This window comes from Artemia franciscana, chromosome 11, assembly GCF_032884065.1.
Source record: "Artemia franciscana chromosome 11, ASM3288406v1, whole genome shotgun sequence".
In the NCBI taxonomy this organism is placed as follows: domain Eukaryota; kingdom Metazoa; phylum Arthropoda; class Branchiopoda; order Anostraca; family Artemiidae; genus Artemia; species Artemia franciscana.
The window spans coordinates 30232485-30259492 of NC_088873.1; the positions used below are offsets into that span (position 1 = coordinate 30232485).

The window sequence follows — 27008 nt, forward strand, 5'->3', positions numbered from 1 at the left end:
ACAAACAAGGTCAAATTAAATGTAAGGATTTAGGATATTATGGAGAATTTCTTGGAATTTGGGGTACGGCATGGTCTAAAAGATCCCTTCCGTTTCATGTCCTACCTGCTAAAAATGGACTTATTAAGTAAAACTGTTTTGGCAAAATGCAAAAGTTTGCCAAAAATAAAAATTATGCAGCAATCAGTTTTTGGAAATTTTGGGTTTACTTTAGGTTCTAAGTATCTGTAAAAAAAAATCCCAGTGTTCGAACTTTTAATATAATATTACCGTTTTAGGAGTTTCTCTACACCATTTATAAAGCATCTGCAAAAATCGGTGGAATTCAGGCACTTCTTAAGAGGCATAGAAACACACACAAAAAACCCTTTTATACATGCCAGGCTTTGAGACGGCTTATTAAAGAATACAGTTCTATCGTTAATTTCAAGTTCTCGAACAGCAACATTATCTTTGGCACACAAAAGAAGATATTTTTTATAGCTATTTGATTCTAATGGTAATTCATTTAGCAAATTAAGTTGACAAAGACCAGTGGCGTCAATTCACAAGAATATTGAGAGGCGATGGGGGGGGGGGGTTAAAATATATTTTCAAATATGTAAGAGGATATTTGTCGTTTTTCATTCTTTTTTTCATGAAAACACGCCGAAAAGATATATTCCGAAAACCTAAGAGGGACAAAAAAAATCCTTGATCCAAAATGTACTTTCCACTTTTTTGTAGTGTTTGACCATTAATCCTTTATTATGTTTAGTATTTTCTTTATGGCTTGTTTTTCAATAAGACCAATACTTCAGATAAACAAATTAGAAGAATTCTAAATAACTTTCCACTGATTAAATGAAAATTCAAATATATTTACCATATCGGTGGGCAAGTTGTGATCAACGACTGTTTTTCTGGCTCCAGAGGGCTCAAATTGACATAGAACATGAGCTGGGGGGTGAGGTCCGTTGCCGTCTATATCTATCTCGTAGACACCGCTTTTGTGATAGCCCAACAACGCCAATTCTTCACAAGTTCTTTTATAAAGCGCTGAAAAATGAAACCATTGCTCATCAATTTGCGAAAGAGGCATGCCTCAAATCCTAAGGAGGTAGCTTATATTATTATTACTATTATTCTTTCCTTTTAAGAAACTCTTAATATCTTGAAGTTACAAAAGATTTAGGAACAAGGCTCAAGAGATAGGAGGGAAAGAGAGAGAGAGAGAGAGAGGGGGGAGGGAAGACAGAGAGAGAGAGACAGAGAAAGGTAAATTCAAGGTTCTGTCATATAATTAAAAATACAATTTTTCAATGAAAGTAAAGAGCGACACCAAAACACAACACGAACAGAAATTATTACGCCATTTCCTAAGCCCCTCGTTCTTTGCGTTAACCATACCTTGAACCTTAGTTCCTCCAGTACCTTCAGAGGCACACAGGGCGTCAGTAAGTAGCCTTCAATCTTCCCTCAAGTGGGTCGCAGCGTAGATGTTATTCCACTCTGGGATGAGACTCGTCTGAAGAGCTCTTCCATTTTTTACGTTAAAGTTAAATTGTTTGTCATAATTCATTAAGATCGACTATGAAAATATAGGGTTGTTTAATTAGAAAAAGAAGTATTTTAAAGCGCTAAAAAACTCTAATATAAAAAGTGAGGGGTAAAGGAGTAGAAAGCCCCCTTATATACAGATTTCTGTTCGTTTTCAAGTTTGAATTTTGCTCTTTACTTTCATTAAAAAACTTTTTATTTAATTTTTGATCAATTTTAAAACCATGCCCAAGATTACCCCACATGTGAGGAAGGCTATTTCCCCCCAAACACGACTTTTTAAATCCAAATACAACAACTGCATCAAAATGCTTCAAGTAAAGGAACTCGTCAACTCTTCGTAATATGAAAGGATCTTTTCTGCCTCAGACATACTCCTTCCTTCAACCCCTTTTTTGTATCCAAGTTTGGTATTTTTAAAACAATACTTTGAGAATGATCATCATCTCTTAAAAAGTGTAGGCCCATGATATTTATTAGGAGCGGGTAGGGATCTCATATATTGAAAACTGTTTATCTGTTCATCTTTCAGCTTTCAAGGCTTTCAGCTTTCCGGAATGGGGACAATGGCCTCAGAAAATAAGAAGCTATTAAACATTGTATACATATACAAATAGGAAAATGAGTTATATTACCATTTAAACATCTTTTTAGTCTTTGGAAACTGGTAAGCATCGTTAATGTTGAAAAAATTACGAAACTTCTGAGCCCTCCCCCCCCCCCCCCTCAATACTAAGTAGATTTAGCAGAATTTTTGCTCTTAACATCCCGAAGCAAACGACACTTGAAAATGGAAAAGATATGATCATCCCCGAAATTCGTACGCTTTTTCAGTGAAATTCATAACTTGGAAAATGGTAATAGTGACAGAAACGATGGAGGAGGGGGCAGAGAAGTTTAGTTACACTGAAGATGTCAGTCACCTTTACTGCAAGATGCATTGCATTGGCAAGATAGATAGTATCACCAAAAGTGAGATTAATGACACATAAATGTCCAATACGCTGAGCTTCTGCAACACAAGGACAGCAAAGGAACATACTACGGTATGTTCTATATAGGAACATATAGGCAATGCAAATTGATCGTAGAATCCCTTTTGAAGTGTATTTAAGTTCAAGTTTTAAAGCACTATCTTTGACCTATACTGTTATCAAAGAAGCAGGTAATATGAATCATTTTCTTTGTATAATTTTTAAAATTAATTAACTCATTTTCTCAATTGAGAACTAGAAGTAGAATTCTAAAAATATAAATATTCATTTCACTAAAAAGCTTGAAATCATATGTATGGGGATGAGACAAAAGAAATTCAGAAGAACAATGGTGTATTTAATAAAAATTTATGAATCCAGTTTTGAGAATAGGCAGATAATGAATGGGGTTCGTAGAATCAAAAAATTTATTCAAGATGGAATCCACAAAGGATAAGGGACAAAATAGACTGTTGCTTCCTACGAACGTGAAATGACGCATAAACACCGACGCAATGTAGCCATTAAATAACAACAAAGACCACACTGCCTTTCCACAATACAAACAACAAAAGGCAAAAACAATAAAGAGTTACTTTGAGATGGTGTAAATTTTTCTAAATGATTATTTTGGCTCTATGTATAAGAACCGCTATCAGAAAAGCACGGATAAATATAAAATAGGACACAAATAAATACATGAATATTAAAACAAAATTAGTTTAGGCGTATATTTATCTAGAACATAGTAAAAAATTACATTTATCTCTGAAATTAGTATATTTATCATTTCCATTATCATTTCCTAAGGATTTCCAATTAATATACTCAGTCATTCCTGAGTAACGCCCCTTCGAAAAAACCACAAACATATATTGTGTTTTGATTCAGTACAACACTACTCACTATTCTTTGAAAGGCTCCCCTGAATGCCATTCGTCTAATTGGAAAGTAAAGTTCCAAATGCATAAATTTCTCAATAACATATATAACAATGAACGAATTGCTCTAAGGACTCTGGGCAGGTTGAAATCCCCAAAGGCGTAATTACTGAATCTGTCAACAATACTGAACAAAATAACGCCGTTAAAATTTTGATCAGTTGTGTTTTAGAAAATGACAGGCTTGGGAAGGGGGAATGGTTGCCATCCATGACTCTTAATCCTTAAAAAGGGCACTAGAACTTCCCATTTTAAATAAAATAGGCCCTATCCAATCCAAAGTTTACAAGACTCCCCATTCCATAAAAACCTCATTTGCCCCGGGGCATAACTTACAACCCTTTCTCTTGGGCTCTGGGGGGGGGTTGTGCCGACCCTGAAGACATTGGTATATTCTTTTTGGACTATTTTGATCAAAATAACTATCTCACAGTTTCGATCGGACGCGTTCAGGGAAAAGAGGATGTCAGGGAGGGGGCTAGTTGCCCCCCCATCTCTTTCGAATCTTAAAAGGGAACTAAAACTACACATTTCCAGACAAATAAGCCTCCTCTAAAGTTCACACAACCACTCCTTCCATAAAAACTGTATACGCCCCGGCGCAAAGCTACAACCCTTGCCCAAAGGTCCTGGGGGGCTGTTTCAACCCTGAAAGCCTTGCTATGTGATCTTTGGACTATTTTGAACAAAATCCTATTCTAAATTTATATCAGATATATTTCGGGAAAACACGACGTGTAGGGGGGTGGCTGCCCTTCAATCACTTTGACTCTTAAAGAGGGCACTAGAACTTCTGGTTACCAATCCAATGAGCCCCCTCCCAAGTAAATACAACCACCTTCTCTATAAACTTTATATGCCCCCAAGGCATGACTTACAACTGTTGCCCTGAGGGCCGTGGGGGGTGTCATGCTCAAAGATAGAATTTCCCAATCTTTCAACAGCGCTGAACAGAATGTCTATCTCTAAATTTTCATTGGATGTATTTGGGGAAATGATGGGCCTGGGAAGGGGGCTGGGTGCCTTCCAATGACATTCGACTATCAAAAAGGGCACTAGCAGTTTTATTTTCCAATCGAATGAGCCACTTTTGAAGTTTCTATGGCAACTCCTTCTATACGAAGTGCCCCAGTCTAAAAAAAAGTAACAAATCAAAGAAAAAAAAATAATCAAACAGTCCGTGGTAACGAACTGTAGTAAGGAGCGACCCAAAAGTAAATCGTAAAAGTAATTAAAAAGTAAAAAGTAATCGGCTCAATAGTAATCAAAACTCTAAAAAACGGAGTTTTGATACCGACAGCTACATCAAAAGAATCTCATTGTAATGCTTCTCTTAAATATATAAGTTTTATCAAGTTTAGTTTTACCCATCAAAAGTTACGAGTCTGGGAACATTTGTCTCATTTTATAAAATAGGGAGAAACACCCCCTAAAAGTCACAGAATTTTAACGAAAATCATACCATCACATTCAGCGTACCAGAGAACCCTTCTATAGAAGTTTCAAGCTCCTATCTACAAAAATGTGGAATTTTGTATTTTTTGCCCGAAGGCAGATCACGGATGCGTTTTTATTTGTTTTTTGTTTGTTTGTTTTTTTCCAGGGGTGATCGTATCGACCCAGTAGTCCTAGAATGTTGCGAGAAGGCTCATTCTAACGGAAATGAAAAGTTCTAGTGCCCTTTTAAATGACCAAAAAAATTGAAGGGCACATAGGCCCCCTCCCACGCCAATTATTTTCCCAAAGTCGCCGGATCAAAATTCTGAGATTTTATTCAGCATAGTCTAAAAACCTTATAGCTCTGTCTTTTAGAACGAATTACTCCCCCAAATTCCCCGTGGGAGAGGCTACATCTTACAAACTTTGAGCAGTGCTTAATGGTTATTGGGATTATTACGCATATGAGGGGTTCACCTCCTCCTTATACCTCGCTCTTTACGCTAAAGTATTTTTAGTAATTTCAACTATTTATTCTACGGCTTTTGTGATTCAGCGGTCATTCTTAAGGAATTGGGACAAAATTTAAGCTTTAGTATAAAGAGCGAGGTACTAAAAAGGGGGTAAAACCGTCATATACGTAATAAAAACAAACGAATACAGAAATTCGTCACGTAAGCTAATTCGTAAGATACGTATATCTTTTACTAATAAAAACGTTCGTAAAAAATTAAAAGTTCGAGTTGCCTTCTTAAGTAACCAAAAAATTGAGGTAGCAACTAGGCTTCCTCCCCCGCTCTTTTTTTCTCAAAATCATTCGATCAAAACTATGAGAAAGCCATTTATCCAAAAAAAAATAAATATGCAAATTTTGTTTTGATTATTTATATGCGGAGGACCAAAATCAAAACACGCATTAATTCAAAAACGTTCAGAAATTAAATAAAAAAAAACAAGTCTTTTTTTAACTGAAAGTAAGGAGCGACATCAAAGCCTAAAACGAACAGAAATTACTTCGTATATGAAAGAGGCTGCTCCCTCCTAAACGCCCCGCTCTTTACGCTAATGTTATTTACTGTTTGAAAAAGTAGAGTTGAGAGAAAGTGTCGAACTTTAGCGTAAAGAGCGGGGCTTTGAGGAGGGAGCAGCCTCTTTCATATACGAAGTAATTTCTGTTCGTTTTAAGTTTTAATGCTGCTCCTTGCTTTCAGTTAAAAAAAAACTTGTTTTTTTTTTATTTAATAATACATTGCGCCCACATCGCTCTTTACTGAACCAGCACTATTGCACTGTTTATGGTGACAAAGTCAATAAAGATTGGTTGCCTTAATGTGAATACTATCTTAATTTATGGGCCTTTTTTCTACCAAATACCATGCCTGTTATAACTAGATTGTTTTAGCTACAAAATTGCAGCAGTCTATAATCGGTACTTTAGCAGTCTATAATCGGTCTTTCCAGCACTTAATTTACCCAGACTTTAACCATCTTTCCTTATTTCTACCAACCTGGGTTACTGCCTTAGCATAAATATCTTATTTCTACCTAGGATCGTGTTTATTTGTTCCTGTAACTGTATGCAAAATCTTTTAAGTCACTAATATTTCCTTCAGTATTTCCTACAGGGGTATATACCACTATGACTGATACCTTACACTTTGTCGTCATAAAATCAGCGAAGAAAATTCAATAAAGTTAATTCGGGTAGTAAATCCAAATTTAATGTATCCTAACGCTGGGAGATGTGTTCCTGGAACTTCTAAAAAGTCCAGTTCAAAACGTCTGAATTAGTCAATCAAAACGTAAATACGAAAGGGGGTTTCGTAAAAACCAGCGCAGGTCATAAATTAATATCTCTTCTTAAGACCAGACAAAGCGCTTTAGCGACTTAAAACCAAACAGTACGAAATCATAATAAATCCTGGACCCATATTAGTCACTACGGGGTTTTCAATATCTGGCAATGCTCAAGAACTAAGGTAATTCACTAACAATCTTGGACCTATTACATAAAGCCCAGTATGCATTTATGTTTGCAAATATTACAATATAATTGGAATGATGTACAATCTTGATAGATTCGCTTACCGAAATGACAGTTTTTTCCAGTATAACCAGTGCCAGTACAATCACAAACTACACGCCCATCATCAACCATGCAGCGGCCCCCATGTTCACAAGCATTAGGTCTTTTACAGGGATCTACAAGCTGGCAATTATCCAAGGACACTTCACGGACTTTTCCTTTTACTAATAGCCTCGGATCTTGTTCCTTGCCATCGATGAGTATTTTCCTCATGCATCCAACCATTCCTAGAAAACAAAAAATATCAGTCCGAGAGGAATTATTTTCAGATATTTAAATATGATTGACTAATTAAAGAAAAAGAGATGTATCTAAGATTAGAATTTTCCAGAATGGACTAAAAAGTGGATAACAAGAGGCCAGTATTAGCATCCTGAGGTGCTCATTAATTAATGTGTACTTGATTGACTTGTGAATTTCACACCTGCCTACAAAAAAACTATTGAGTTCCTTTAATAAAACTAGAATCTGCGTTCCTGTCTAAAGCTACCAATATCTTTTCACAGGTATTCCTCTTAAGGTATATGCTCTCTCTGAAACATTTTTGGGATAAGCCTGCTCGTGAATTATGTGCATTCAAAAGGATAAGATACTTCTATCATTGCATTCATTAGTCCCAGAGTTGTCCATTCACCGATCTGGAAACTTGCTTAAAACTTGTTGTCTAATCTTGCATGAATGAATGAATACTTTATTACATGACTACACCCAGGTATTACACGCAACAATACCACATAACTATGTTTATGCACAAAAACTAAAATACTTACACGAACCACCAATATAAAGGAAAAATGAAAACTACCAATTAACTAAAACATCATCAGAAAACTTTCATACTAACTTCGAACATCAAAACTATTTGTGCTATACAGGAATTTCTTCCCTATTTTCCTAACTTTTTTCACCAATAATCAAATTTAAATCGAACGGGAAGCTAACATTATATTCTCTCAATTCAAAAATCATATCAAACGTCTGACGAGCATAAAAAAGACAATTATACAAGACATGCTCAGAGTTTTCTATGCATCCACATTCACACGTTGGGCTATCAAATTTGCCTATTCTGTGCAAAAACTAATTCAATTTCGAATGGCCAGTTATAAACTGAGTTAAAATATGACTTGGTTCAAGTTTTTGCGCACAAATTAAATCTTCTTTACATTTGAAAAAAACTAACAGGGCAACTAATCATAGGATATACCACTTATTAAAAAGACCATTTTTAAGTCACTACGGTTCAGTTTGAAAGCCGACAAATGATTTTCCATCGAAAACTCAACTCAGCAACTATTTCATCGGCAAAAACACTATAATCTACAGAATATCTATTTAAAGTAAAACTAGTCTGCACAATATCTGGCCAACAAGGGGGACGTCCCTTTTTACCAAACCTTATCACTGCCAATTTTATTTCTCTTAGACCGATTGGAAGGAGACCAGAAAGGGTTGTAATAACATGATTTTGAGCACTTCTATATGAATTAGAAATAATGAGGGTTGAGCATCTTTCTGCTGACTGTAACATATTCTGTATATATTTTTTTCTAAACTTGCACACAAACGGAAAACTATCCTTTTTCGACAAATTTCAACCAAATTTATCTGAATTATTAATCCAACAAATACTGTATATCGAATTTCAAAAATTTAATTGGGTAGATGGATACAACTGAACCTCATGTATTGAGTAATAGTAACATTTTCCTTTTTTTGTTAATTGATTAAAACCGTAAAAGAGGAGAAAGATAACATACCGAAACTAACACAGAGAAAATTAACCTTAGATACTGACTGTTCCTTACATCGCGCCTTAGATGTTCTAAAACAGTTTTACAAATTTCTGAATACATGATGCTAGTTAAACACCGGAATTACAAACAACCAAGTAATGATAGGAATGATTGCATGGGTTTTGACCATCTTAGAACACTGAATTAGATGTTACTTCTGGATTTTTATCAACAAGTTTCAGTGAAATTTTAAGCCTTAGAACAGCGTTTCCCAAAGTGTGCGCTGAGACCTAGCAATGGCTTGTAGAAAACTTTGGTCAGATCGAAACAAAATGGCAAAACACAAAAATAAATTACTTTTTTTTTAACTTAGGAAAAATGCGTAATTTTTGTAAATTCTATAAAGGCTCGCTAATCGAAATGCAAACTTTACAGATTGATGGAAAGACATAGGAGAAATTTCGCATTGAAAAAGAATTTTCGCAACACCATTTTTCGTATCGTTCCCTATTACTTTGGAATGAAAAGTTTTAAAAGTCTCTACTGGTTGCAGTAAAAGAGGAAACTGTGATTTCCGACTGGAGGAACACAATCTAAAAAAGATGCTAATTTTCCATCTCAAGATAGATTCCACGATTTTGAGAGGTTAACAAAGCTCATTTGTGTAATTTAAAAAAAAAACAAAAAAACAGTTAATTCACCTGAAAGTGAGAGGCAATATTAAAATTTAAAACAAACTGAAGTTGTTAAGTATTACGTATATACAGTGGGTTGCACCCTTTTCAATACCTCACTCTTCAAGCTTTAGTTTTTAGTATTTTTATAAAAGCTTTTTATTGTTCAACGGACCCCTGTTTTTCAGGCGTCGTTCTTGAAGAACTGGGACAAAAAGTCAAACCTTGGCGAAAAGAGCAAGGTATTGAGGAGGGGGTCACCTCCCTCATATACACATTAATTTTTGGTCATTTTAAATTTTAATGTTGTTCTTTACTTTCAGCTGAAAAACTAATTGTTGAACTTAATTTTTGATCATTCTTTGAGTAATACCGAGAATTTTGATCCCCCTCCAAGAAAAGATCTTGTAGACCTAAGTTTGAGATCCTCTCAAATTTATTTAGAATCTGTACCACCTTTTATTCACAAAGCATTTTTGGTACCCCTTCTCAGTTATCGGTACTAAGTAAACTATAGCTGAACTATATAGTGGCCACGTGCCCCCAAGGGGTACGCGTACCGCAGTTAGAACCACAAATCGAGAATATTCAAACCCGCTGAGAATTTATCCCGGCCGATTACCTTAAACATTTTTACATGTAAACTTGAGTTGGAAAACACGAAGTATGAGAAATAAAAAGAATTTCGTATGGGAATTCTGGCAACTTCCCCCGGAGCAAAATTTCTTTCGAAAAGTTTACCCCCTCCCCCCGTAAACTTCCCTCCCCTTGGAAAATTCTCAACGCGGGAAATCCCCAAACCGAAAATCACTCTCCCCCCACTTGATGAATCTATGCATACTTCCCAATAACCAATACTATACGTAAACAAAGGGCAAATTTAATAACTTAAAGACCTTTTCTCAGGAGCTGTGGGGGTTCATGATATCTCCAAAGACATAGCTATTGAATCCTTCAACTATAGTGAGCAACACAGTCATCTCAAAATTTTGATCAAACATCTTTGGCAAAAAGGGCATGAGAGGGGGGCTAGATCGCTTCCAATCGTTTTGGTTACTGGATAATAGCAATTGGACTTAAAATTTTCATTCAAATGAGCCCTCTCTAGATATTCTATGACCACTGGTTCGATACGATAACCGTTAGGGAAAAAATAAACAAACATCAGTGATATTTGTTCTGACAAAAATACAGAATTACACGTTTATACAAACGGGAGCTTATAACCTCTATAGGAAGGTTTTCTGATAAGCTGAATCTGGCACCCAAGTCTCACACCTACTCTATCATTGGCGCTTCACGGAAACTGAAATTATATTACAAATATTTTCTTTTCCATTTATTACAGCATTGAAAAAGAAAATAAAAATTACAGCGAAATAAAATCTTGAACTGATTATCTCAACCAGTGATGTCATTATATATCAAATACTCAGTTTGATTTTACTTGTAATTTTCAAGACTCACATATAGTTTTCAGTAAAGCCCCAATGACGCATTAGATTTAGACTTTTACAGTGAGAGAAGGAGGCAAAACCCAAACTCTTGTTTGTAATGATTTTTGTTCGTTTTTTGTTTGCATATTCAATTTAAGTTTCACTCGTTTTAAAACTTATTGATTCATTTATGTTATTACCTGTTGAATGTCCCTTTGCTATAATTGTTTATTTAATTTCTGCTCGTTTTGGGTTTTAATTATGCTTTAATAGTAATTTCTGGTATTTTTGTGTTCGAGTTATTGAAGGTTTAATTTCGTCTGATCTGAAGTTTGATATGGCGTTTACTTTTCTTTGAAAACTTCTTTTCGGAAAGTTTTTGGGGTAAAATTCTACTTTTGGCTACCTTGGAAAGAGATAAGGTTATGAAAACGAAGCTTTCAGTCATGGATCTACGCATTAAAATATGTCCCGGGAAGATATTTTGTAATAACTACCTCCGCTTCGCCTCCCTCTATATAAAGCAAATTATTGCACAATACTAGTTGTTTTTGCTCACATTTCATCCTATATTACTATTATAGTCATAACTCAGTGCATATCTTACGCAATTTCAGCATCTAACCTTGTTTATTAAAGTGTATTCGGTAAATGTTTAGTTTCGTCACAACCTGTCTAGTCACCTGTAAAGTAATGTCACCTGTAAGCAAGCCTACTTTACGCATTTTTAGTGTCGTTGGAGGGGGATTATAGAAAGCTAGGAAATGGATACACTTCTCTAATGATGACAATGAAACAATATGCAATCATCAAAATCTTGCTATATGCAGTAGTACGCACATTAGAAAGCTTGTGACGAACCATGCAGGTACTTTTAGTTGCCTACTATTAAAATATAAAAGTAAATTTATACTAGAAAAAACTGATCTGTTTCTGTTGATGCTTGAATTATGCAGGTTTATCTAAGTTTTGACAAGATTTTGGAAGAAACTAAATTTCGTCTGAGGAAGAGGGGCAAACTAGGGTCTGGGGGAGAGAGGTCTGTGAGGGGTGGTTGCCAAACTGGCCAATATCAAATTACGTCCCTGTTGTGAAGGATTAAATAAAAAAAAATTGATTTTTATCAACCGAAAGTAAGGAGCAACAATAAAACTTAAAACGAATAGAAATTATTACGTATATTTTTTTGGTCTGAATGAATAATCCGCCTCAGATCCCATTTAGCTGAAAAGACATGGAATATTTTTAGTGAGGATAATGATTTTTGCTCAAAGTTTGATTCTTTTTATAAGTTAGTGAATATTTTTCAACGTACAATTTTCATCTATGTGCTCTGTCCCCTATGTATTTTTTACTGTTTTAAAAAGTAGACTTGAGAGAAAAAAGTCAAACTTTAGCGTAAAGAGTGGGGCATTGAGGAGGGAACAGCCCCTTTCATATACAGAGTAATTTCTATTTGTTTTCGGTTTTAACATCGCTCCTTACTTTCAGTTAAAAAAACTTTTTTATTTTATTTAATTTTTCTAAAGAAACAGTGATTCGTTAATTCTTTATTGCCTATACTTAAAAACCTCGTTTTAGATGTCTTCTATGGATTTCTACTTATCCATTCTGTTTTTCTTGTTACACCCCTAAAAGAATTAGTATTTAGTGTTTAATATGTCTTTTTACGAATATACAAGTTGTATCTTTATCCTCATTTCCTACTCTGCATCACTATCATAGTTACTAAGCGATGCCACAAAGCTAGGCGACATTCTAAATGGTTCGACCGATACAAATTGTCACAAAGAGTGCATGTCCCCAAAAGATGGTTCAAGAGCAGTTTTTTTTTTTTTTTTTTTGACAATAAAAAGCTCACTCACTATAGGCTAATGGCCAGAAGTGCAAAGGCAAAAATTATGCAGAAAATATTAAATATCATTTTTTTATAGATGGTGAACAGCTTTTTATTTTTTTATTGTGGGGTGGTTTTATAACTTACTATTTTTTGTATCAATATTTGTATACCATTTAATTTCAACAGATTTATTAGAACTTTAACCCTCACCAGATTTTAGATTCACTTTACAACCATTTCCACTACCTACCTATGACACAAAATTGTCGAGGTTCCCTTTAAATTACGGGTATTTCTTTGTTCGCAAGTTCATCGAAGCAGCCTATCATGCCCCCCCCCCATAAGGAAAATCCTGGGTCCGCCCCTGAGCCCTTTTTTAGTTTTCAAGGTGGGGGACTAATTACTCAGTATTAGGTATTTGACTATGCTGAGAACTTTGTTTTTAGAATTAATCTTTGCCCATTTTTAATTTAAATTTGCTGTAGAAGTGATACTGTCAAGGATTATTTTATCTTATTATGAAGGGGGTAGCCCCCTCTTACAAAGAATAGTTTCTGTCCGTTTTAAATTTTAATGTTAATTCTTACTTCCAGTTGAACGTTTTTTATTTAGTTTGTTATTGGACTCTTTTTTGTTTGTTAGTGAATTTTCTTGCATTATATGAAATCGTATAAGAGGGCGTCTACCCCCTTCGTAATAAAAAAAAAGTAATCCTTGACAGTGTTGCTTCTACATTAAACTTAAATTAAAAACGGACAAAAATTAGTTCTAAAAACGAAGTTTTTGGCAGGATCAAAAATCTAGTACTGAGTAATTAGTCCCACACCTTGAACACCAACAAAGGGTTGAAATGGTATAAAAATATTGATACAAAAAATAGTAAATTATAAATACCACCCCACAATACAAAAAATTAAAAGTTGTTCACCATCTATAAAAAAAATATGGTATTTAATATTTTCTACCTAATTTTTTGCCTTTGCACTTCTGACCACTATAGCGAGTGAGCTTTTTATTGTCAAAAAAAAAAAAAAAAAAAGTCTTGAACCATCTTTTGGGGTCATGCAATCTTTGTGACAATTTGTAGAGGTCAAACCATTTAGCATGTCGCCTAACTTTGTGGCATCGCTTGGTAACTATGATCGTGATGATGAGTAGGAAATGAAAATAAAGATACAACTTGTATGTTCGTAAAAGACATACTAAAAATTTAATACTAGTTATTTTAGGTAGGGGGTAGGGGGGCTTGATACCCTCCAATAACGTTTGACTCTTTAAAAGGGCACTAGAAATTATTATTTCCAAAAGAATGAGCCTCCTCCGAAGTTTATAACACCACACCTTGCATATGAAGTGCCTCTGGAGAAAAATTAGAGTCTAATGACCTTGGTGTTGATGGGGGGAGGCTGATTGCCATCGGATCACTTTTGACTCTTAAAAAGGAAACTATAACTTTCAATTACTAATCATTTTAGTCCCTCCGAAGTTTATACGACTGCCTTTTCCCTAAGAACTTTATATTCCCCAGGGACAAAAGTTACAACCCATCACCTGGATTTCGGGGGGGGGGGGATGGATCCCGAAGTTTTGTCATTCAATCATAGGAATATTTCAAACAAAATGGCTATCTCAAGATTTTGATCGGATACATTTGGGGAACAGAGGATGAGGCAGGGAGGGTACATAATCGCCAATCACTTTTGATGACTCTTAAAAGGTAAACAGAAATTTCAATATCAAAATCAAATGAGCCACCTCTGATGTTTTTAGGACAACCCCTAACAAAAAACCTTATATGCCTCCGGGACATAATTTACAACACTTATCCGAAGATTTTGGTGGGCTGTGTTATCCCTGGAGTCTTTTTCATATGATCTTAGGTCTATTTTGAACAAATGGCTAGATTAAAAATTCAGTCGGACGCATTTGGGGAAAAGGGGGTTGACGGGGAGGGGCTAGTTGCGATCGGATCAATTTTGACTTTTTAAAAGGGAATTAGAACTTCCAGTTTCTAATGATTTGAGTCCCTTTCTTGGTTCTTACGACCAATTCTTCCATAGAAACTTATATACCCCTAGGGCATAAGTTACACCATTCCCTCGGCTCTTAGTGGGGGGGGGGGTAGGTTCACCCCGAAGTTTTTGTTATCTGATCATTCGACCATTTCAAACAAACGGGCAGTCTCAAAATTTTAATCGGATGCATTTGCGGAAATGAGAGTGTGTCTGTGTATGTGTGTGGGAGGGGGGGAGGGGTGGAAGTAGGTACCCTCCGATCAATTCTGACTCGTAAAGACGGAACTATAACTTTCAAATTCTATGGCTCATCAAATGAACCACCTCTGAATTTTATACGACCTCCCCTTACAAAAAAAATCTTGTATGCCCTCAGGGCATAACATAAAACACTTGTCCCCGGGCTCTGGGCGTTTGCGTCAACTCTAGAGTTTGTATTATCGAATATTGAACTATTTTTAACAAAATGGCTATTTCAAAATTTTCATAGGATCGATTTGGGAGGAAAAGGAGGGGGGCTAGTTGCCCTTTAGTCTCTTTTGACTCTTTAAAAGTAAACTAAAACTTTCAATTTTCCGTTCAAATGATCCCTTCTATAAGAACCATACACGCACCCAGGGCATATCTTATAACGCTTGCTTCCGAGCCCTGGGGAGTGTGTCAACCCCAGAGTTTTTACCATCTCATGTTGGAACTACTTTTAACCTAATGACTATCTCAAAATTTTTATCGGATGGGTTTAGTTAAACAAGGACGTGGGGACTAGTTGTCCTTTGATCTCTATTGACTCTTAAAAAGCGAACTAGAATTTTCAATTTTCAATCAAATGAGCCCATAGTGAATTTTATACGAGTATTCCTTCTACATGAACCCTGTATGCCCCCATGGCATAAATTGCAACACCTGCCCTTGGGCCCTGGCGGGTTGTGTTAACCCCAAATTTTTGTTATATGATCTTTCAACTATTTTCAACAAAATGACTATCTAAATTTTTTTATCATATTTATTTAGGGAAAAGGGTGTGGGGGGGGGGCTATTTACCCCCCGATAACTTTTGACTTTTAAAAAGGGCACTAGAACTTCCGGTTTGTAATCGAATGAACTCCCTCTAAAGTTTATATGACGACACCTTCCATATGAAGTGCCTCTGAAAGAAAAATAACTAATAAAACATTGGAGCCGTATGGCCTTTAAAACAGGCAACAGTTTTAAAGTTTTTCGAGAGGATCTGCTATAACTGAGAAAAGCCCCTATAGCTTTTTTTCCCTATAACTCAGTTTAGCCCCCATAACTCAGTTTAGGGGCTATAGTTTAGCCCATATAACTCAAAAACAGTAAGGAAGTTTTTTTTGTGACATATACCAAGGTCAGGACATATCATTAAGATGCACAGTTGTAGCTGTTCTGAGTCATTTTCTCACTAGGGGCCTCCCCAGGCCACAGACCACAGACCAGGGGAGCAGACCAGGGGACAACAGTATAGCGTTGCCTCTGATATAGTGGAGCAAGAAAGATTAACGACTCATGTCTAATCATACTAACTAAACAAATATGTGGATTATAATCTTACTCACCCAAATGTGGATCAGCTAGGCTTGTTCCAATGACTAAACTCTTTGCCAAATCCATGGTCCTGTTATTTTGGGCCTTTATTTTATATTTGTCATCAGCATTCAAAGAGACGAGTCCACCTTCATAACTGATTTTCAACTAAAATTTTAGACACATATGAATAAATATATTTAACTAACATGGGTGCAGCTTTTACTATCAGGAAAATATTAAAAATTCAATAAAAACCTGCACCTAATTTTTGCGCGAAAACAAATTTAAATCCATTCAAACTAAAATCTACACCATAACAAGTGACAGAAAGTCCTCAACACCACAACACTAGGAAAACAAAAAATATAATGGCATGTATTTAGACAAAACATTTTTCGTTCTTTGATTTTGCCTGATGTAATATTTTTCGAGAGAATCTGCTATAACTGAGAAAAGCCCCTATAGCTTTTTTTCCCTATAACTCAGTTTAGCCCCCATAACTCAGTTTAGGGGCTATAGTTTAGCCCCTATAACTCAAAAACAGTAAGGAAGTTTTTTTTTGTGACATATACCAAGGTCAGGACATATCATTAAGATGCACAGTTGTAGCTGTTCTGAGTCATTTTCTCACTAGGGGCCTCCCCAGGCCACTCAGCGAGTCTCCAGGTGGCGGATAGGCGAAACGCCCTGCAGATATGTAGGGTACCTCCATAGGAGGTGCAGACCAAGGGGACCTGGTCCCTGGGGTCCATAATAGAAACTGGGACACCCTCGCCCGGGGGCCGTAAATACAGGCGGAGGAGGAAGAAGGCCCCTCAAAGAAGGAAGAAGGCCCACCGGCGTGTGGACATGTCCCGTGACTTACGAACCTTCTTCCACCAATGGGTTAAATTACATAGTGATGCAAAACACCATCGTGGGAGGATCCTTTATAGGAGAACAATTGCCGCATGGCGTAAGATCCAGATCTATAGACAACGACCTCTGCAAAGGGCTGCCTCGTCCCTTCGGGGCACCTGCAAGTGGGGACCTTGCGGTTAACTCTGTTCTCAAGAAATATCAATGGACCTTAGACCTAGAAAAATCATGAATACGGCTACAGCTGTTCCCATCCACCTCATTATCCAGCAGTTAGAAAGGTATAATTTGCCCCTGAACCTGATATTTCTGGACTCCATTTTAGCCTTCGATTCGGTCACTCAGCAAACACTTTGTAAAATTCTTGAAATTGATGGAATGGCCGTAAAATTTGTCGAACTACTTAAAGCATACTGCAAGGGATCTGTGAGCGGATTTCGAGTTTACGGAGAAGATGCTGAAGAATTTCTGGAGTAAAACAAGGCTGCGTCCTGTCTCTGACTCTATTTAACTACTGCATTGATTGGGCACTTAAAAATTCGGGGGTCCAGATTGGACAAAGCCTTTCACTTGGAAACTTTGAACACGCCGATGATGACGTAACTCTCTCGGACCCAAAGAAGAGATAGTTACTTGGCCGGATCGCATGGGCTTGAAAGTCAGTGCAGGGAAAAAAAATTATGGCAATAAATCACAAAGATCCTATTTCGTTAACTACAAATCAAGTACGGTTGATTAGGTCAACCGCTTCACATACCTTGCCTCTCAGCTTTGTACTGATAGATCTTCTGACGCCAATATTCAACAGCGATTGCAGAAAGCACAGACAGTCTTTGCTTCCCTTAGAAAACCGTTGTGGAACCAGCGTGAAATAAGCGTAAGAACTAAAGTTCAAGTCTACCTGGCTTTGATTGGGAAAATCCTTCTTTATGGATGCAAAACTTGGTAAGTAAAGCGACTACACGGAAATGCACTGAATGTGTTTGAGCATAACTGTCTAAGTACCATCCTCAGGTTAAATCTGAATGACCACATATCAAATGTGGATATACGACAAATCTGTGGTATTAAGAGATGCGTTGCCATCATGACCAAGGAGCGTCAATTGAAATAGTTGGGCCATGTCTTACGGAGGCCAACAAAGTACTTGCCTCATCGAATCGCTCTAGCTGAGCCACTTGACTCATGGAAGAGACACCAAGAAAGACAGCAGAAAAGCTGGTGGAACTTGATTAAATTAGAACTTGAACCTATTAAGGGTTCAGAAAGTTTGGTCACAGATAGAAAACTCAATGCAAAAATCCCATTTGCAAAAAAGCTGGCAGTAGCAAGGTGGAAACACCTGAATCTCGCCACAGGTACAACCACAAGTACGGCTGTATGCTTAGAAGATTATTTTTCATCGAAATCTATGGAGTAAATTATGTTCGCAAAACGCTCAACTCTTACATAATTTCATGAGTCGCGTATCAAAAGGACGTATCTCCACAATTGTAAATTTTCAGAGGAGCAGAAGAAAAACGTCAAAACTTTCTTATTTCCTGTCTGAAAACCGTAAAAGAAAACGGATTGATACATATTTAATGTCTATTTCGATCCGTTTTAATTTGACAGTTATCGGAGGGAAAATGAATAAGTTTTAAGTTTTTTTTGCTCTTCTGGAAATTTACAATTATGGAGATATGTTCATTTGATACTGGACTAACGATTTGAGACATTTTCTTTCGTTTTGGGCACATACATACTCTGTATATAACTCTTATTTATTTTCTGCATATGAAATCGAAGAACAATAACAAAGTAAATAAGAAAATTTCTTGAAAGTAGCACACAGTATGGGTATCTTCTGACTGTTCTGAATAAAAAGTTGCGAATAAAATTTTGCTAGGTCCGATACATTTGCCATAATATACTCTTCTTTTTGTATGTCATCTTGATCAGTAAGGCTTGGCTATGTAAAACTTTCATTCTTCATTTTATTTTTACTTTAAATTCTCATTTATTTATGTGATTCAGCTAAAAATCAGGATCGAATGAGACCTGTCAACCTTTCGCGTCGGTTTCTTTTTGTTATCTCGCACCTGCTTTTCAAAAAAACAAAAATAATATTCATAATCAAGTTTTAAGGAATTCCAGATAGAATTTTATTTGGTTGTGTAGAAAATGATGCTACATACGAAGTTTTTAATCAGGACCAATCAGTAGGTTTATCGAACTTTTCCAATCAGTTTGCAATAAAATATCAGATTCAAAAAGAATTAAAATGTGTTTTTAGGATAACCAGAAAAAATATATTAAGAATATAGAGAAACTCAAGATGAAAAGTACTTTTAGAATAAAAGCACTCCAGCCATTCCATAGTAAGTAGAAATATTTCATAATGTTTCGCAGTTACGTAACCTTTCGCAGTTACGTAAATTGACCAGATAATAGGCATAAAGTTTTGCAAAAAATATCTCTCTGGCTAAGTAAGCCAGTTTGGATACTTAATCAAATGTAAAAATAGAATTAAATAACAGTTAAATAAATAAAGTTAATTGGGTTTTGGCCATATCTTCTTAAAATCAGTAATACGCAAGGACTTCCACTCTGAATAACTTGAGAGCCCAAATTGTAGTCCATTGGCCTGTGTCTCATCCAACGTTCCATTTCCTCAATTTCAAATATTTGGAAATGTTGTACATTTTTCGACGTTTGATCTTTCACTGAATTTTATGTCTTTGATATTGCAGCACGACTGAACTAAATCAATTACGTTAAATACGTTTTCCAAGACTAAATGTTTTATTTCCATTATAATTACAGCAGCCCCCCCCCCCACCCACAGCTTAACTTTCCCGATTCATGATCAAACGGGGTTTATTCATGGAACGTTTCAAATGAAAAACAATAATCATTAAAGATCCTGCTATGTCCAAAATCTAAAGAACTAGTTCATTCTTTACCAATGGTGTTTGTTCTCCACTATCATTGGAATTTAAGATTCTGTCGACTTGTTGATTACAGATCTAAGGTAAAAAGGCTATTGAGATTTGGGACTTGAATATCCAAACACATTAAGTACGCATTTCAAAGTGATGTTTGGTTTCCACCATGTGTGGTAATTACTTCTACTCTTACTAATACTACCGATACTATTGAACTAAACAAAATGTCTTAAGTGCATCCAGGTTGTCAAAATATCCAGGCGGGATATCTTAGGAGTCGATTAGGGTATAAAGTAAAAACTTTCAGGGAAAAATTATGTTTCTTTAAAACTAAATCAAAAGGCACTATGTTTAGGTTGTTTGTCATTCAGGTATCTCAGCAATATCTCAAGAATGAATGAGGGAATCAAGTTGAAACTTTTAGGGCTACTACTATTACTAATTCTGCTCATACAATTTAGCTACATCAAAAGAGTATAAATGCATCCAGGTGGTTAAAATAGTATAGATACAATGTTTTAAGAAGGGTACAAAGTTTTAATTTTTAAGAAAATTTAAGTAGGTGAGAAACTAAAACGAAGGATACTATGCCGGTTCAAATTTTCAAAAGGGCAAGTGCTATTATAAATTGTAAAAAAAAATTGTCCAATATGTAAATAGTAAGCCCAATTATGAATTATTATAAAAAAAAATAACGAAAAGATTTGAAACAATATTTTCTTCTCCAACGAAAATGACTTTCTTAATCAAAAACGAGCAGAAATTAATTTTAAAATACTTTTACTGGAAAGTCATTTATGACTGCAACCTACGATCATGACGCCTTTCATCATCTTGTATATGAAGATGACCTTTTAGTCATTTTTTTTATTTTTAACATTATGCTTTGCTAATTGCAAAAGGCACAAGATAAATTTTTTTTTTATCTTACACAAATTCCTATCTTGCTATCAAAAGGCACATTTTTTTTTTTAACATTATGTTTTGCTAATTGCAAAAGGCACTAGATAAAGCAATTTCCTTTCAAATGTGACTTTAAGCACTTCTCTCTGAAGTCCCAGTGTCCCACTAGCAGTGAGGAAAAACAGGAAAAGGAGGAGGACCCCCATAAAAACAACGATTCTCCTTTTTGTTCAGGCCAAGTAGGATTGTGATTTTACAGCAGCGAGTTTTTAACGCGAAGATTCCAATAGAGAACTTTTGTTTCCGTCCGACGCCATTTATGAGGAATTCAAGGATATTTATCGAAATTCCCATAAATTGTTTTTGAAATATATTTTATTATTAAGTTAATTAAGATAATAGTTACTATTCCTTAATCAACTACAAATGGTAATGTTTTCTCACAACTAATTTTTTAACGAATTTTTAAAGTTTTGGGTAACCTTTGCAAAGGTTCTTCTTTACTAGGTTGCACCTGCTGCTAAAAGCATGATCTACTCAGTTTAAGTGAGCTATATATATATATATATATATATATATATATATATATATATATATATATATATATATATATATATATATATATATATATATATATATATATATATATATATATATATATATATATATATATATATATATATATATATATATATATATATATATATATATATATATATATATATATATATATATATATTATATATATATATATATATATATATATATAAATATACATATATATATATATAAGCGAGCTATATATATATATATATATATATATATATATATATATATATATAAATATATACATATATATATATATATATATATATAAGCGAGCTATATATATATATATGTATGGCTGTATATATGTATTCTGGAAAACAGCTTGATTTCGTTTTATTAAATTTGGCATGCAAAGCTTTTCTGGCCTGAAAAAAAAAAGATCTAGATAGGCCACAACTTTGGAAAAATTTGTTTAGAGCCTTAAATTTGGGAAAACATTTTTCTTATGAATGATGTCTTCATATTTATTTCTGTTCGTATTGTGCTTTAGCGTTACTCTTTGATTTCATTAAAAGAAAAAAATAGTATTGTGAGGAGGGGATTTTTGTGAACTTGTCATTACCATTAACGTTTCTAAAATACAGCATTTCCTGTTTTTGTCAGCAGAGGCATCTGCTCAGTATTTTAGACTTTTTCACCGGTTTCCTATAATTGTGCATCTTAAGATCCTCCTATATATATAAAAATTTTTAATATCATGAAAAGAGAAATCACCAATGCTACAGCACAAAAAAAAAAAAAAAAAAAAAAAAAAAAAAAAAAAAAAAAAAAAAAAAAAAGGTCAAACAGCATAGCCACACACAATCAACCATAAAGAATAATCCATGGACAGGCAGTCATGTCGTCAATAAGTATAAGTCGTCATTTACCAAACAATAGAAAAAATAATATAGACAAATAATTCAGAGGCAACACCCAGCATAAGGGCTCATCAGGAGAATACACTGGCCTGTATATGGTTTCGCCACTCTAAATTCTCTACCCAGCACAGTGTTGTGGCTACCACAGAATATCCATGGCATCCCCACGTCAGGTATCACCACCAAAATACATGTCTATGAAAAAAAAAAACAGCAAATGTAAAACAACCAAGTAAAACCAAAACAAGCTTATCCTGTTAATATATCCCTCCCTTTAGCAACAATAGGTAAACTAAATATTATAAATTATACCAAATCACAAATATTAACACATTGCAAAAAACCTGGATGAACTAAACAATTATAGAATTCATCTTTACCATGTGGCTAATTTTTTAGAAAATCCGCTCAATTAGAAACACAATTCAAAATAAATGGCGCTGTGACAACATTTCTCGAACCTCCGAAATTAGTTAAAAATTTCTTTAAGTATTTCTAGATAATTCTTCTGATATTTATTTAAAAGTTCGTTATAATGAAAACTAAATTTTTTAAATTGCCAAGTTAATTTATTTGCAGAAAAACCTCTTGATATCAATTTTTGGCTTAAGATTTTACATCTATTTTTAAAATCAATATAATTACTACAAATCCTTGCATAACGAAGTAACTATGAAAAAAACGCTGAATATTTGATATTTGAGTGTATATTACTTTCAGGGAATGGGAAACTAATCACTTCAAAATCAAAATCATCCGTTTTATTATACATTTTAAAACTTAATTTATTATTATCAGAAATATTAATATTTAAATCTAAGAAATGATCTTCATGACCAGCGCCATGACTAGGCTCAAGAATAAGCTCTGATGGATATATATCTTTAGAAATATCAATGAAATCCTTACAATTTAAGACCAAAATATCATCTAAATATCTTTTATTATTTGACAAAGCATGTTTTAAACTAATTGGATTATACTTATCCATCATATATTTATATTCTAGTTGACTTAAAAACAAGTCAGCTATAAATGGGCTGGCATTCCCCCCCATGGGAATTCCCATAATTTGCTTGTACAAATCACCCCCAAATCTTATATAAGTATTATATAAAACAAATTCCAATAACTCAAAAATCATATCCAAGCTGTAACATCTCAAGTTAACTGTAGTATTAAAGCAGTTTGTCCATATAGCTTTTTTATTATAAATGTCTATTTTTAAGAACCTTTTACTAGATAAGAGGAAAGATTTCTTGATAACAGTTTTTAAATTATCAAACACTACATTAAGTGATAAATTAATATACATTGTCGCAAAATCGAAAGACTCAATTCTTTTAGCTGAAACCATTGTTAAAGAATCTATCACCTGCAGTGAATAAATCCAGTCTAAGTAACCTTAGACTGGATTTTAAAATGTTTTATTGGATTAAAATATTAATGGATTTAAAATGTATTTAAAATTAATGTTAATTATTTTAAAAATAGATTTAATGGAATTAATTTTAATTTTATTATTAATATTAAAAATAGATTTAATGGATTTAAAATGGTTTATCTTAATGGATTTTAAAATGTTTGGAATCAACACGTTGTCTTTAAAACTTGGAGTTTGTAACTTTGCTTACCACTGACAAGGGTCGTTCTTTATTTATCATCCATTACGATGGATATATAGAGTTTATTTAAGATATATAAGTGATAGACTTATCTGGGAAAAGGCTTATATTTAAGGAATAGGCTAGTTAAGAAAAAAAGTAAGGACTTACAAAATGCCAGGAATCGTCAGCCAATTTCCTTCCTGTCCTAGCAATTATATAAAAATTTGTTTCATTGTTAGCATCCGGTATTACCATAAATTGAACTTCTCCACGAATAAGACGAATCTACGGGAAATAGAACCTAATAAAATATTGTTTAAAAATATATCTAGCTGCAATAAAATTTCGGTTCAATTTAGTGGACTGTTTCCGAGTTTGTCCTTTTTGGGTCGTTTTCCTCTGTCAATAAATTATTCTGTCAGTAAATTCAAATTTTAGTCTTAGAACAATGGCCATCCATTTATCGCCTGTTAAATAATTCCTGTGTGATATAGACGGTAGAGAATCGAAAGTAAAAAACTATTTTATTTTAACCCAGCAGGTAAAATACGCGTGGAAAAGGGAGGGGGCTTCAGAATCTTCTTCTTAATTGCAACATTTTCGCAGTTTTCTCTCTACTGTTAAAACCTAGAACGAGTCTATCTTATGCCCCTCTCTCGCCTCGCAAAAAAATTTTGGTACACATGCCACAAATGACATAGCTGTTGCTACGTAGCGCTGTTGCATATTTCATTAGATCTTGTTTTACAATTGTTTGTATTACCATATTTAATATCGTTATATACGTTAATATCGTCATCGTTATATCGTTATATACCTGTCATTCTACTTTCATTAGTTCGTTTCAGTATGCTTATTATTATGGCAACTCTCTTTCTTTTTGTATTGTTGTTGAAGGTGTTTTGACAAACAAAAAACATACTGCTCAAAATACATATCGTTGTCAGTTGATTGCAATGAAATGCATGAGTGGCTTAGAAGTTTTATGATGATGGGAAGGGGACAGGTAGCACCAGTTTGATTTTCAAAGTGTGAATAGCTTTGAAATATAAATGTTTTCCTTTTGTTGTTGTTGATATGGCAAGTGAAAAAAACACCGTGCTCAAATACAAATTGCTTTCAATAAAACTTAAGTAGCGTCCTGGCCTTTACAAGGCTTAAAGCAGGCATTAGCCCTCCGCCTTTTTTGGTAATTTGTGTTTGTTTTAAGTTTGACTTGATTAAGCATTGTAATTTCTGTTTCAGGTCCATTTTATTCATTTATTTTTAAAAGGCAAGTTTTTTGAACTGAAAGTAAGGAGCAACATTAAAAAATTAAATAAACAGAAATTAACCCGTATAAGAGGGTGACTGCTCCGTCTTCAATGCCTCACTCTTCGCGCTGAAGTTTTTTAGCGCCTCAAAAATGCTTCTTGCTCTAATTAAACTGCCCGTGTGTTTCAAGAGTCGTTTCTAAGGAATTCGAACAAAAAATCAAACTTTAGCATAAAAAGCAAGGAATTGAGGACGGGCTGCCCCCCCATATAAAAAATTTTTCTGTTCGTTTTAAGTTTTAGTGTGCTCCTTACTGCCATTCGAGAAAAAACTTTATTGATTTAATTTATAATCATTTTTCAAATAATACCGGAAAATCACACCTCACTTCATGGAAAAATACCCCCCCCCCCCTCGAAAAAAATTCCTCCATGGAAAGTTCTTATCGCAAAAATCACCCCAGAACAATTTACCCAACAGTTCCATCCTCGCTGAAAATTCTCCTTGTGAAATTTCCTGCGAACGATTCTGCATGTAAAATTCTCCTTCCTAGGCCTTCCATACTCTGCTTTCCGTCGAAAATTTTCCTCAAAAATTGCCCAAAATGAATAGTTTATCACGTAGAAAATTCTCATTGAGAGATTCTCTCGCCGGAAATTCCCCCATAGAGAATTTCTCCCGCGGAAAATCCTTCCTTTTACGGTAAAATCCTCCAAACAACTCAAACCCCACTGTAAATTTCCCCCGGAAAATACCCTGGAGCACGTTCACCTGTAAAATTCAGCTGGTAAAGAGAAAGTAAGAAAAATACAAGGAACTCTAGGAAATTTCCCCGTGTAAAACTTCCCAGATAAGCACACCCGGAAACTTCTCTTCCCACAGAAAATTCTCCCCGTGGAAACCCTCTCTCCCAGTAGAAAAATTCCCCTCTTCTAAAGATGAACCTATTCACCCCCGATAACAAATACTGTGTGCAAACATTGGGCAAATCCCATCACCAACAAGTAGTGACGGCTCAGACACTTTAAACGCAGGCGTATCCCTAGATTCCATGACATCCTTATCCTGTCATTCCATGATACCCAGTAGTGTTTTTTAAGTCATAAAGAATGTTTTTAAGACATGCAGGCGCAAGTTACGTAATAGGGAGGGTTTATGCTAGACTTCAGGGGCCCGTGGGGAACCCCCGCTTGAAACAGGTGCAAGTTATGTAATAGAGAGAGTTTGCGTTGGTTTTTACGCAATAGCAGGGGTTTAATTTGGTTTTTACGTCATAGGGAATACATTTTAAGATATGCAGGTGTTAATTACGTAATTGGAGATGGGGGTCACGCAACTTGATGAATTGCGTGACTTGATGAATTTACTGGGAGTGACGCAATCTTGCGTGATATACTAGACTTCAATGGGCCACAGGGAACCCCTGCTTTTAACTGAGCATTAAACGATCGTGGATGTTGCGTAATGACAGAGGGCCACATTTGGGATGTGAAATTACACGTGGGTGTTACGTAAAGGCGGTGCAAATGTGAAATGTTACGCAATGATGGTATACACATCAGTGTTACTTAATACTTTAAGCGATTTTATTCTTCGGCATTTCTTTTTCTTTCAAGGTGTTTTTTTCTTCTTTTAAAGCACTTTTTTCTCAAGATGTTTTTTATCTTCAGCATTTCTTTTTCTTTCAAGGATTTTTGTTTCTTTCAAGGCGTTCTTTTTTCTTTCAAAGTGTTTATTTCTTTCAAAGACTTTTTTCTTCAGCATTTC

General features: G+C 34.8%; 1 protein-coding gene across 1 annotated transcript in view; it reads right to left on the reverse strand.

The window, feature by feature from the left end:
• Positions 1-27008, reverse strand: part of LOC136032593 (axotactin-like) — a 249502-nt gene that overhangs the window by 157492 nt on the left and 65002 nt on the right. The window contains exons 12-15 of the mRNA XM_065712861.1: positions 24156-24272; positions 16253-16388; positions 6980-7204; positions 866-1038 (exon numbers count right to left, since the gene is read on the reverse strand). Of these exons, the coding sequence (XP_065568933.1) occupies positions 866-1038; positions 6980-7204; positions 16253-16388; positions 24156-24272 (651 nt within the window). The remainder of the gene's footprint in view (positions 1-865; positions 1039-6979; positions 7205-16252; positions 16389-24155; positions 24273-27008) is intronic.